The sequence below is a fragment of the Rhea pennata genome, chromosome 1 (genome assembly GCF_028389875.1).
Source record: "Rhea pennata isolate bPtePen1 chromosome 1, bPtePen1.pri, whole genome shotgun sequence".
NCBI classification, from domain to species: domain Eukaryota; kingdom Metazoa; phylum Chordata; class Aves; order Rheiformes; family Rheidae; genus Rhea; species Rhea pennata.
In genome coordinates this window covers 103,066,309-103,079,285 of record NC_084663.1, presented here as the reverse complement: position 1 = coordinate 103,079,285, position 12,977 = coordinate 103,066,309, and the positions used below count along the sequence as shown (strand labels likewise).

The following is a 12,977-nucleotide window of genomic DNA, read 5'->3' as shown; positions in this document are numbered from 1 at the left end:
AAAGAAAAGAATTAGAATTTCTTTTGGAAAAATTAGAAGGAAAAAAGAGTTTGAGAAGAGGGCTGCATTTCCCTATAAAATAAAAAAATAGGATGCAAACACTACACAAAACCCTCTCTCAGCTACTCCTTTGTTCAGTCAAAACCCACTGCTAGGGTAAGTTGGACAATACTTCCATGGTTTGCCATGTCATGTCTACTTGAGTTTGAGAGTGAGACAAAGGAGGAATGAGTCAGCGGACCCTTTCCTCCCACGCTCTTATTTCTGTATTTACAGTGTTTGTCTGACAAACATAAAAGGCATTCAGATGAGACACTAATGGGGTTGTTTTCACCAGATCTGGCAGACAAACAGTAACCAAAAGAGACATCTATGCTGAAGAGCAAACCTGGGCTTGAGGAGCATGTGACCCATGGTTTCTCCTAGCATAGGGCACAACCCAGCAATTGCAGAGGAACAGTCTTGCAAGACGCCTGAACGACAGCCACCAAGACCTCTCCAGGAACCTGGCAACTCTTAAGCCACAGACAAGCAGGATTTCCCATTAAGACTGCAGAAAACTTCGGAGTTCCCAGCTCCCTGCAGAGCAAACTGAGGAGAGAGTGTGATAAAACAACCAGAGGCTGTCACGTGCACTTTCCACTCAAAGCAAAACTGCCAGCTTGGGGCAACTATCAAGGTGCGGGCATGTTTCCCATTTATGAACCTAAACAGCACATATCCCTCTTTATCCACTGTCTTCTTCCCCTCAAAAAAAAAAAAATCTTGTTAGTTGGGATTTTAAGCCTCCACAGCATATAAATCTTATCCTCCCTTCTCCCCCTGCTAAAGTCTGGGCCAGGTACATCAAGGTCTCACAAGCCAGCCGCCCTGCACAGAAAGGGCCCTTGGCAATGGCCCCTTGGCGGCGTGGGCATATCTCTACTTACTGAGCGGCAGGACAGTGATGGGTATGTTCTTCGGCCGCTTGCTCTCCTTGTCAATGAAGTCCCCTGTCACAGTCTTCTCCCGCTCAGTCACCCGGCAGTTGTACTTGCCGCTGTCCTCAAGGCGGAGGCGGTAGATCTTCAGCACAAAAACATTGTCACTTTCTTTGGCTACCTTGAGCTGGCCCAGGGCTTCACGCTGGGCAAACTCATTGTTGAGCACTGGCACAGCGTTGGGGCCCAGGCTGGCAATGAGGGAACTGTTGAAGGCCCACGAGATGGAGAAGTAGCGGTCAGGGACGTTCTGTGCCTCCAGGATACACCGAAACTCCACTGGCTCACCCACGGTGTACATCCGCTTCTCCGTCTCCAGACGAACACTGAACTCCTTGTCTAGGGAGAGACAAACCAGTGCATATCAGCACAGCCAAAGCATACCTGGAGGGCCAGCACATCTCATGTGAGGGCCAGCAACTAACACCACACTTTCCACAACTCTGCTATATTTACAGCTTGCCATTGTGTTTCTCCCCTCTCCCTGTGCGATCAACATCCCTTGAACACATAAATATGCAGGTGGAGGGGTCAGGGGCTTACTTTTGCTGTGAGAGCTGAGTCCACCTGTGGCACAGGAGAGGCAGCTTGCTGCTCAGTGTGGAAAAGCTGCAATGCCTCCCCACCCAAAGGGGAAGGGAAGAACTGCTCATTTTCCCCCAGCCTATACTAGTAAGGAGCAGCTCTGCTGTGACCACAGCAGAAGAGCACTCTAATGAGGGCTCTGACTAATGCAGTCCTCTGAAGCAGCTGCCAGCCCACTGAGACAAGGCACTGGGCACCAACAGGCTCAGCACAGTGCAGGTGACAGAGCTTGGCAGCCCTGGCTCCTGGCCCAACAGAAAACACTGGTGCTTATTCTGCCATGCTTCCCACAAGGGTCAAGTCACCAACCACTCACCAGCAGAGTGGCTACCCCTTTTCTAACTGCTTTTAGCTGAGGATCCAGTGGCATTGCAGGATGGTGACCAGGAGCCTTGTCTTACTCATACTCTGACCACCTGACTAGCCAGGAGAGGCTAGGACTTCGGGGATATTAGAGAAGAAGAAAAAGATCAGCTGGGTTTTTAGATCCTTAGCAGAAACTTGCGGTGTTGGCTGAGAGGAGGATTTTGACTTGCAAAAGGGTCTCACACAATAAGTAAGTGTTTGCTGAATTTTTTAGTTTTATTTTCTGCCTGTGTCACTGAGTCTCCTCACTTTTCAAAACTCTCGTTGCCTGTGCCAGGACCAAGCACTTAAGATGCAAGTTTTGTCTCCTGTTTCAGCTTCTGATCTTTGGCCGTGTCAGGACAAAGGGCAGAGCCACTTGCTGCCACCCAAATTGCCTTGCTGGCCCCAGCTGCTGCTGGTTGCTCTTCATCTGCAGCTTCCCTGTTCTCAGGTAGCCCACAGGCCAACAAAGGATGGCTTCTTGCAGAGCGCCTTCCACCCCAGCCTTGGCTAGCAGCCTCCCTGGCAGGGTACAAGGCAGACAACGGAGCCTGGCATGGGGCAGCTGCAGGCACTTCCTAGGAACATGCAGAGCACCTATCAGTATGGCCAGGCATCTTTATGGGGGGCCCTTCCCCTCTGCAAAATGTGGCTTTGTCCTGCCCTGACTCCAGAAGGGACAGAACCAGGGTGAAGGGGGACATTGCTAGTGCAGATCCTCATCTCATCAGTGAGAGGCACACAGCTGTGGGCCAGGGAAGTGAGACATTTTAATAAGCCATATATAGTGAAGGGAGCCTAGCCTGTGCCCTTCCAGGTAACCGGCAGTGAGGGACCTCAGAAACCCTCCTAGGAGCGGTTGCCTTCCAGGGTGTACCCAAGGTCAGCAGACCACAAACACCCAGAGTTTACAGCGAACCATAGTCTGAAGCTGTCAAGTCCCAGACCAGACCCAGCTTCCCCCAGTGTTGCATTAAGCATGCAGGACTACGTAACAGGAACATAATCTGACCCACGGGATTTCTGTACCTGGTCTTGCAGTCTTATTTACTTTGCTGAATATCAGCGCACAGACTAGCAGCAAGGTAATGCGATATGCATCACTTACCACTCCGGTCAGCACCCAAGCCTCCCAATAAAAGGTATTGCACACAGTCCCCTTCTCCACTTTCTCACAACAGCATTGTTTGGCTTCTCCCACCACCCAGATGAGCAAGAAAGAACAGAGAAGGCACTAACCAGTGGCTTGGATGTTGACGATGGTGCCCTGAGAGCGCTTCCGGGTCATGGCGTACCAAGACTTGTCCGGGTCCTGGATCCACTCAGCTGCCTCGCAGTAAAATTCACCTTGATCTGATGGGTGGAGGTTGTAGATCGTGAGCTTAGAGGTGGTCTCTCCCACTTTGTCCAAGCGAACATCTCCTGTGGCCTGCCGCTGGGCATAGGTGCTCCCGGCCCGCAGGACAAAATCACGGCTGAGGGAGATCACTTCCACGGGTGGCTCACTGCCTCGCTGCCGATACCAGGCGATGGAGACATGGCTGTGCTGGGCTGTGCTCTTGGACACTTCACACTTGAGCTCCAGGGAGTCGCGCTCCACCTTGTTCAGCGTCTGTGGTATGGCAGTCACACGCAGCGAGTCGGGGATGACTGCAGCAAAAGGGGCGGGGGGGGGGAGGGGGGCAGAAACACCGGTTTTGAGTTAGTAACTTCAAAATGCTGAGCCCAGGGAGTGACTAAAGCCTAGATATGTAGAAAGCAAGGCTGGGGAGAGGTTTCTCTTAACTATTGCAATCAATAAGTCAAAGAACTGCAAAGCTCTGTTAGGTCACATCTAGCCCCAAATAAAAAGAGAATCATCCCCAAAATCTTGGGAGAGAAAGACTGTTACTAACAGTATATGTTCCAGTGCTTAGCTTATATTTCTGCTCAGTGGTCCCAGCTACCGCACAGTTTTTCATCACTCTGCAAAGGTTACTACTGCACAGCTTAATGCATTCACTTCCTACCAAGTTTGGGGAAGATGATGCGTGGGCTCACCTTCAGGTTTGCCTCCCCTTCTTTCTGTGCCATTGCTCTGTCATATGCCCCTAGACTACGCTTAATAACCTCCCCTCCTTCCTCCTCATGTCCTGCTAGCTCTGCTAGCCCTGACTTGGGTCTTCAGCCCCTTAGTTACTGTTTGGCCAAGCTAAACATACTTAGTTCCTTTAATCTGCCCTCATAAAGAAGTCAGGAAATCCAATTCCTCTTTGCTTTATTTATTTCCTTTCACATTTTAATGACCCCCTTGGGCAAAACTATGGGGTTTCTGCATTCAGGGGGAACTGGCTCCTTGAGGGCAGCAATGCAACTGCAAAATATCCAGTGCTTGTTCCTGGGATGCAGACACATCAAGACATTTGGTAATAAAACTGCTGGCTACATTTCAAGTTGATTAACCAGTGGAAAGGAAGTAAATGCCACGAACCCAGTATGAGCACGGGGCACACTGGGGGAAAAACTCTTGCAGTGAAGTCACAGGGGCAAACAACCGATTTTCTGAGGAGGGCAGAAGGCAGGACACAGCACAGGCGTCGGAGCACCACGTCAGCCAGAAAGCCCTCTCGCTCCCTCGGACGGATGCCTCGGGAGGCTCACCCTCCCCTCTGCCACGTTGCACCCAGGGCAGTTTCAGAGTTGGACACATCAGTATGAGCTGAAACGCGCTGGGATTAATGAATCCCCCTCCACCAGCATGCCACACTGGTGCTGGCACGGTTGAGGTCCTGTCTGTCCAGATTTGTGGGCAGTAACATCCAGAAGAGAAGGGGACAGATGACTGACTGCAAGCAATCCTCTACCCCTGCAGCTCAACCAGATGGGACCAAGAGTCAGAGCTCTCAAAATCCCAACAGGTATTTTCTGGAAAGTCAGAGCTTTCTCCCTGCCTCCTCTACTTTTTTACAAAGTTACAAAGATTTCCAAAGAGCAAACAGCTACTAAAATCAGGAGGGGGGAAAAAAACCCAAAATTGCAGCAGCATGTGTTTACAAGTACAGCACCTTAATTTTAGCAAGAGGTTCTATCACAATTTGACAGACTTTCTTAAAAAGAAAAAAAAAATGTTTCTAAACTTTGTTGTCTCAAGAACATCACACTGAAAAGAATAACGTAAAACTCCTCCCCATGTCTGTACACAAGGCAGACAAGGCGGCATCACTGAATTTGTTAATGCCCATAGTGCCACTATGTACTGACAGAATATAATTAACATATCTCTGCATTGACAACACTGAAAGACTTGACAAAATTAGTTAAGTTGCCAGAAGTTTCATCTGTTTCATTCAGGCACTGTAACAAAAAAATGATGAGTTGCAGTAAAGGCAACACTGGAATTATTTACAGCAGAAAAGTTAAAACAGAAGAGGGGAAAGAAAAACACCATGCGATGAAGGAAATGAGAGGGAAATCTTCCCTCATCCAGCCTAGATGGGGGCACTCGCTTTTACCAAGAGTTCACTACCCAGGGAATTTACTGCCACAAGCAGGGAAAGTACGTGGTAAGAACCATTTACATAGCAGTCATCGCCCCTGGTCTGGGCAGCCATCTCTCCCTCTTTGCTCCCTTCCCCTCATCCTCCTCACCCTGCCGCCTTGCTCGCTGCCCACCAGCTAACAACCTCGGGTCGATCTTCCAGGCCTCATTGTGCCCATCGGGAGCCCGTCCTGCTTTGCGTTTCTTCCTTCCCTCTGGCTCGAAAGCGGTGGCAACAGCCAGCAACTAAACCTCCTGCCTCACAACTCCTGCATGATGAGATTTAAATTTCTCATTTAAAACCTCTCTGCATAATTTCCAGAGCAGTGCAGCTCCATTCTCTCTGCCCTCCAGCCACGGTCTCTTAAACCTTTTTCTCATATTATTTAAATGAATTAAATCTGATCTCCATCTTGCTCGAGTTACTTTCCTGCCGAGCTGCTTCAAAGGCAGAGCTCCCTATACCAATGTCCGTACAACTTACGGGGTGAAAACAGCTATAAGAAGAAGTACAAGGACGATTCCCTTCTGCCAGTCAGAGATGCAGTCCCAGTCCCCAATACCTCAACACCTCTCCCTCCCTCAGTTCCATGCTCTACAGAGATGTGCCCATCCTCCTTCCCCAGTTTGGGAGCTCTGCATAACCCTCGACACCCTATCTTGCAGTCTTTGTTTTTTGGGTAAAAAAATTGAACCATATCCTCCCAAGCAGATGAATCAGTAAGACTTTTTTCAGGTTATATGCATGCTTGAGGCAGTGGTTTTGAATTGGTTTGGTGTGGGATTACATTTTGCAGGTCACTGTCATAACAAGAAGGACTAGAGACCCATTCTCTAAATGAAAGCCCAATTTGTGAAAGTCCACTTTCTGTAGGATGAGATGTCACGAGGGACAGATAAGTGCTTTGAGTTGGCTGGACCAGGGGGAAGGCTCTGTGTTCAACACCATTGCTCTCACGCTTGGCCAGCGATGCACAAGCAACTTTTTTAGTTACACTGCAAGATGTGTCTGGTGTATCAGGTTGGGGGAAGGGGGAAGGAGAAAGGGGAAAACGCTGCTCTGAAAGTACATGTGGAACCACATCACACCTCATTTCAGGAACCTGAGGACCATTTCATTTTGAATGCTCTGGAATATCTGGGGCTCTTACAGAGCCATCTGAAGTCAGTCTGGTCTCACGCATCAGCTGAGCTCCCTGACTGCTTTGCAGTGTAGCGCCTTTACCAACAAGAAGGCTATAGGTATGAGCACAGAAAGCTGGAACAGGTTAGGCCCGTAGGTCACAGAAAGAAAAATAAGCAGGGAACTCTGCAAAGGTACTTTACAGAGCATGACATCACACGTTCAAAGAGAAACTTCTCTCAAGCCAGCTGTCAAGCTCAGGTTTCAAGGATGTCAGTTCACATATCCAGCCTCGTAGACCTGAGTAACTTCCCCGCAGAGTTTACCTGGGTACCCCAGCTCCACTGCCCACCAGTATGCTGCAAAGCCGTATCCCAATGACAGCACTTGTCTGACAGCTGTGCACTCTCCAGACTTGCTAGGGCTTCAGGGGACCTCGCCATAAGGCTCACTCTGCTGCAAGCTAAGCGTTGCAGCAGAAAGTGTGCGTGCTTATTCAGGGAAGCAGGGGAGGCCCCGGTGCCTCTTCAGCTCAAAAATCCTGCCTCTCTGATGTGAGGACATCAGTCTGCGAGAAAATAAACTGAGCTCAAATTGAAAGCAATGGTAAATATAGAAGAGAGTTGTTATTGTATGAACTGGAGCTTGGCAACACTTGAATAAGAATAAGAACTTAGACAGATGCTGCAAGACACATCCTTTGGCTTGTTTTTTTTTTCTCTCCCAGCTACTGCTTGCTTCTCCTCCCATTTGAACGTGCAGTTCAGGCAGCCCATCTTGTGCAATCTCCAATATCCAGCCTTGCCTCCTCCTCCTCCCAACCCAAGTCCATCCCTGCGGCCACCTTGCCCAGCCCTGCAGCTCTTGGGCCACCCAGCTGTGTCTGCACAGCTCGCCCTTGCCACTAGTTTGGTGGTGGTTAGCCAAGCAGTGGGAAAGCGCTCACCTGGAGCAAACCTACCCACTACTGCCATTCTTGAGCCCGTTTCCTGATACTGGCCAGAACGGACAGCATCAAGCCTTTACTTACATCACTTTAAAAGCAGCAAGAAATATGGCACTTCCTACTAGTCCTCAGCCATGAGCTGCTGCAGAGGCCACGAGGATAGGAACTCAGAGGTGGGTGGGCTGCAGCGCACAAACTACCCAAGTTGTGAGAGCTCTTGAAATAATAAATGTAAGAATTGTTGCCACTAGAGGGTGTCAGGGATCTAGCTAGGGAGGCGCCCAGTGCCCTCCTGCCAGGAGGAGGAGGAGGAGGAGGAGGAGGAGGAGGAGGAGGAAGAGAAGGAAGAGGTCTCTCCCAAGAGACTGGTCCCAAGGTGCACACCATCCTAGGGAAGCCTGTGCACACAGCTCCAGTCACATCTGCTTCAAAAACACACCTCAGTAAAGCACAAGTGATGATCATGTTGTGAGCAACATTGAGTACCAACAGATGGGGAAATCAGGTATTTGCTTTCAGGTAAGGAACTGACTGAAGGTCTTCCAGGAAAAAGTGGGGAACAAAACCTGGAGTTCCCAGCTCTGGACTTGGCATGCATCAAGGCTCTCCTCTGAGCTGCCTGTATCCAGAGGGCCTGGCTGCAAGCTGCCTCACGCAGACAAATGCCAGACCAAGGGTGCCCCTCACTTTGCACATGCTGTCTCTGATTTGTTCCTGGGTATCCAAAATCTCTATGACACCTCAGCAACAGGTAATCAAAAGTCTCATATGACAGACACAAATGAGAGAGCTACCAACATTTCGTCTGCTTCCAAGTCTGGGACACTGTTTGCCCCATTTAATGATGCATGTGTGGTGACAGAGCTGGGAGCCAAAGGCAGGAAAGCTCTCTAGCTAAAGTCTGTAAAATAGTGCTGTAAAAATCACTTATTGCGACTGTAGCCTTACTCTGTAGGCAAGCCAGATTATATAGACTACCCAGCACAGCAGGGCCATCTCAGGGCCACTCTGCAACAAGAAAACCCACCAGTCTCTACTTCTCTTGTGATTCCTTATTCCCTTTATCCTCCAACACACTTCAGAGAAACTGTACAGTGTTATCCTATGTCCCCAGCTACATACCTCATACGGTCTGGATAGAGCTAAGTTTGCCAGGCATCAAGTGTGAACTATTTAGGAAGAACAAATACACGCACTCCCTGTACCCAGGGAGTTGCTTTCTGCTGAGAAACACTGCTCGGATTTTAAAGGGAATTAATGTGAGAGTTATGTTTCCATCTGCCCCATGACATCTTGTTGCCCCGCAGGGATCCCAGCACAGTGCCACCAACCTCCTTCCCTGATCCCTCTGGTTGTTCTTGCAAGAACAAGCTGCTCAAGACCGCCAATTCAGAGAAAGCACTGGCAGACACTGAATGACACCACTAAGAGGAATGCAGGCAGGAGTGCCAGGCACAAGGATTTAACATTTCATTATTATCCTCTGCAATCTGCTATCCCTTCTGTGATCACCAGCACTGTCCCAGAGGGCACCACTGTGGGAGCCTCGCTACACCACATTACCCATTACCAGAGTCGTGGCATCTGCACCCGTATCTCCTTAATACTAGCAATCCCCTTTGCCATCAAAGCAAAAGAGGTTTCATTTGTCTCTAGTGCAGAAAATCAAGCACCCAGTTTTACTGGAGCCAGGCAAGACACTGTCATTGCCTTGCAACAACCAGAAGTACTGTGAGAGGAAAGAAGGGGAATCTGTCATCAGTCTTCCCCGATGCAACAGGAACAACTGGAAAGGACCTGCCGCCTCCCAGCCACAGCAAGCTTTCGGGAAGCCACATTCCTGTCCCTCCCCGATGCCGCTACTTATTTCCATTCCTGACAGGATCTAAAGACATGTGCATGCATGTGGCAAGAGGAAAAGGTGGTGTTAAGGAAGGAAAGATATTCAGATTAGCAACGTAATCCTCTCAGACTGCATGCCTAGCAATTAGCTGTACACACCGATCCATACCTGCTGCAGCACACCGGACACCACTCCTCCTACCTAGTCAATCAGAAGATGGCCTAATGTCTCCAGCACAGAGAAAAACACTTGCTGTGTAAGTGACAAAGACCCCCAAATGTCACCTCTGCAAGCACACAACACTGAGATGATGATGCTGGTAACGCCCCTCCCTTGCCTTAATTTCAAATCTCAGCTAAAAACTCACAGGTCACATGGGTAAAAAAGAACAGGAATAAACAAAAAGTTTTGTTCCTGCTGCTACTTAAAAGTTTCATGCACCGCCCAAGGTCCTATCTGTGACCAGAATTTGTGGGGGAGCAGGGGAAAGGAGAGCGGGAGATTACTGAGCTATCCTAAAATTGTAAAATGAAAGGTTACCTGAAGAAGCTGAGAGAGAATTATGAGGATCAGGTTTCACATGCAAACTCTGTTATAGACGCGGAGTTGACCACCTTGACTCCTGACTGCTCTAGAGTACACCAAGCCCATTGAACATCCAGCGGCTGGCAGGTGCTGGAGGACAGAGAAGATGCCTGCTCTGCCTCAACCAGTGCTAGTTACCTTTACTGCGCAGGTGTGCTCAGAGAAGCAGTGTAGCTGGACAGGGATGCTTGCTGAAGCAGCCAGCCCTCACTGAAGCTGAACCATTGCAAAAAGACCCATCTCCAGGAGCCAGCAAGACTTGCCTGTTACAGTCCTTGCAAAGTGCTTTACGAGCTTTTACTGGGAAGCGGAAAGTATTCACCTTACACGTTGTTCCAGGAGCCTTTGCTCAGACCCACAGAAACGTTTTTGAACAAACTGCAAGACACACAACTTGCAAACATGCATGTTAGACTCTTGAAGTGGAGAATTAGATAAAAGTCATGGTGAAAAAGCAGCAAGACTTTGCAGTAAGGATTCCAGTCACTGCAGCAGGGAGGAGGAAAATGCTCCCCAGATCCGTACCGGTATTAACAGGATGCCGAGAGAACAGTATTTTTACGTGAGTTAATAGGCCACAGTTGTAACAGTTCTTCTGAGTGGCAGCTCTGTGCTGTGTAGTTTGGAGACATGATGCATCTTTGGCAAGGCTAACTATGAATATGCTTTTTGTCTCGGCATCTCCTTTTTCCAAGTAGTACAGAGCCCAGAGAGCTGAAGCCTGGTTGGCAAAGGGAAATGCATGTACCTAGCACACGGATTCTCCCAGGTTAGTGCTGGTCTGGAGAGCAGTGGGGTCCCTGACCTAACTTCCAGCAGGCCACAGCAGGAGGGTTAAAGAGGAATATCTACCAGCCCCAGAGATATACTTGCTACTGGGGGCCGTGTGGGGTGTCTTCCCCTCTGGAAAGTGCACGGAGCGCCTAAAAAATGGTCTCTGTGAACTTTCTCTCTTCTTTTCACCACCTATCAACATGTAAGTGGCTTCTGATACTGCAAGGAAAATTCAAAACAAGTGTAAATAATCTGGTTAGTTTGAGAATTACTTTGCTTCAGTAAAGCCCAATCCACACTGTTCCACCTGGGAAATAAGGAGGTTAAGATATTTTCAGATGAAAGGTAGCTGAAAGAGAGGAATAAAATAAAATAAAATAAAAAGGTAAAAAAAATGCAGCTTTTTAAAAGGGTAGCTTATTACTAATTCAGCTGCCAGTAAAAGGCAACAGGGGAACCGAAGAGTTAAATAAGATGGCATAGCAGTTGTTTCACAGCAGTAGCAATAAATCCTCAGATTACAATAGCATCCTTGTTTGTACATTAACGACTGGTTGGAATGATTATGTCGATAGAAATGCATCTCTCAAAGTAACCGGATGAGTTCAAACAGCCAGTAAGAAAGGGCACAGGAAAAAAAAATACATATATATATATATAAATAATGTAAAAGAAAGGGAGGAAAAAAAAAGAGAGAATTGGATAAAAGATATGTAAATTGGAAATTAGGTCAGCTTTCCGACTCGAGGCCTGAAGTCCTTGCACGCTGCAGAATCCGTTAGTCACACATCCGACCCGCTTCGCACGCTCGTTAGGGATGATTACTTACGTTCCCTGGTGTGCAACAGGAGAGGATCCCGTGGCGGCGCAGCCTGCTCCGGCTCCAGCGGTGCCTGGCGAGGAGGGGAGGCTCTCTGCCGAAGGCGCCCCCGTGTCCTGCCCCGGCTGCCTGCTTTCGGGAGGCACCCGCCTGCCCCGCTGCGGGGTTGGGGCACTCGCAGCACCCCCAGGGCTACGCAGCCAGCAAGGCTCGACCGAGAAACCAGCCAGGAGCCCGGGGCTCACAGGCAACGAGAACGGACTCATGCAGCCCTGACGCTGCCTCCAGCTCCCGCTGTCCTCGATAGACCCAGAGGAGCTACAGCTTTCCCAGGGGCTTGCAGATGACCAAGGGCTTCGTTTTCATGAGAAACAGTATCTGCTCTCCCTTTTGCACCAGGGGACTTGGGGGCTCCTGCCTGCCCCTTGAGCGCAGCAGACTTCAGGGCGCTCCCCTGAGCCTCCTCTCACTGATGAGCAGCAGCTGCTCCTTCGTTTTTCTGCGCCTCTTTTCTCCACTGTTTCTAACGTAACATGGCGGGTGCCTGGGAGAAGTAGCGTTTATGCCTCCCTCCTCAGTTTCGCTACACCCTACCATCTCTCTCGTGCCCCTCTGCTCTCAGCTGAAGCAGCTATAGGGAGCTGGGGAAGAAAGACTTCTAACAAGCTCCCTTTTTTTTTTCTCCACCCACCCAGTCCCAATGTACCCCAAGGAGCATCTGGTTATTAGGACAGCTAATTTAGGTAGAGAAGTTGAAATGACCTCATTAGAAAAGAGAAACCAGAAAGGGGTGGTATGTGAAAGGAGAAGGAAGCACCCAGCAGAGAGAGTCATCATTTGTTCGTTAAGCAAAAATTAGCCGGAGCATGGGTGAAGTGAATAGCACTGAAAGTGTCCACTGACTTACAGGCTGCCCGAAGGGCAGGGATGCTCAGGAAACAGAGGTGCCCCCAGAGCACAGAGACCCAGGTGCGTGGTGTGGGCAGAGAGAACAGGCTCTCCATCTCCCAGCAGCAGGAGGGACAAAACCCCTTACCATCTACCCCCGCCACACACACACACTCTTTTGCAACCCTGCTCTGAGTCAGGTGCTCTCCAGAAGGACAGGCAGACAAGCCAGCCTGCAGGCCTTCAACACGCAGAGCGGTAAAAAGGTGCCCTGTGATGGCAGCAATGCCACCCAAAGGTAAATGACAGGGTTAGGGGTGGCACAGCCAAATGAAGAGTCTTACAGGCTGTCCACGTAAGAAATGTCTCCTGGCAGATGGTCTCTTCTGTTGAATGATGATACCCCTTTCTGCAACAGGGAAGCTTGTGATTTATGACAGCTTGGATTTCCCTGCTCTGTTCCCCAACACCTTAAAAGATGCAATTTCTCTTTATATTTGGTATGTGTGCTCTATGGTTACAACAGATGGTATGAAACACTCAGCTCTCTTACAGGCCAGGACCCAAA

At 49.3% G+C, this 12,977-nt stretch overlaps 1 protein-coding gene across 2 annotated transcripts in view; it reads right to left on the bottom strand.

Annotated features, from left to right (window-relative positions):
* IGSF3 (immunoglobulin superfamily member 3) overlaps positions 1–12,977 on the bottom strand; it is a 108,841-nt gene that overhangs the window by 34,550 nt on the left and 61,314 nt on the right. For both annotated transcript variants that reach the window (XM_062597374.1, XM_062597380.1), the window contains exons 3-4: positions 3,153–3,563; positions 930–1,319 (exon numbers count right to left, since the gene is read on the bottom strand). In XM_062597374.1, coding sequence (XP_062453358.1) covers positions 930–1,319; positions 3,153–3,563 — 801 coding nt within the window. The remainder of the gene's footprint in view (positions 1–929; positions 1,320–3,152; positions 3,564–12,977) is intronic.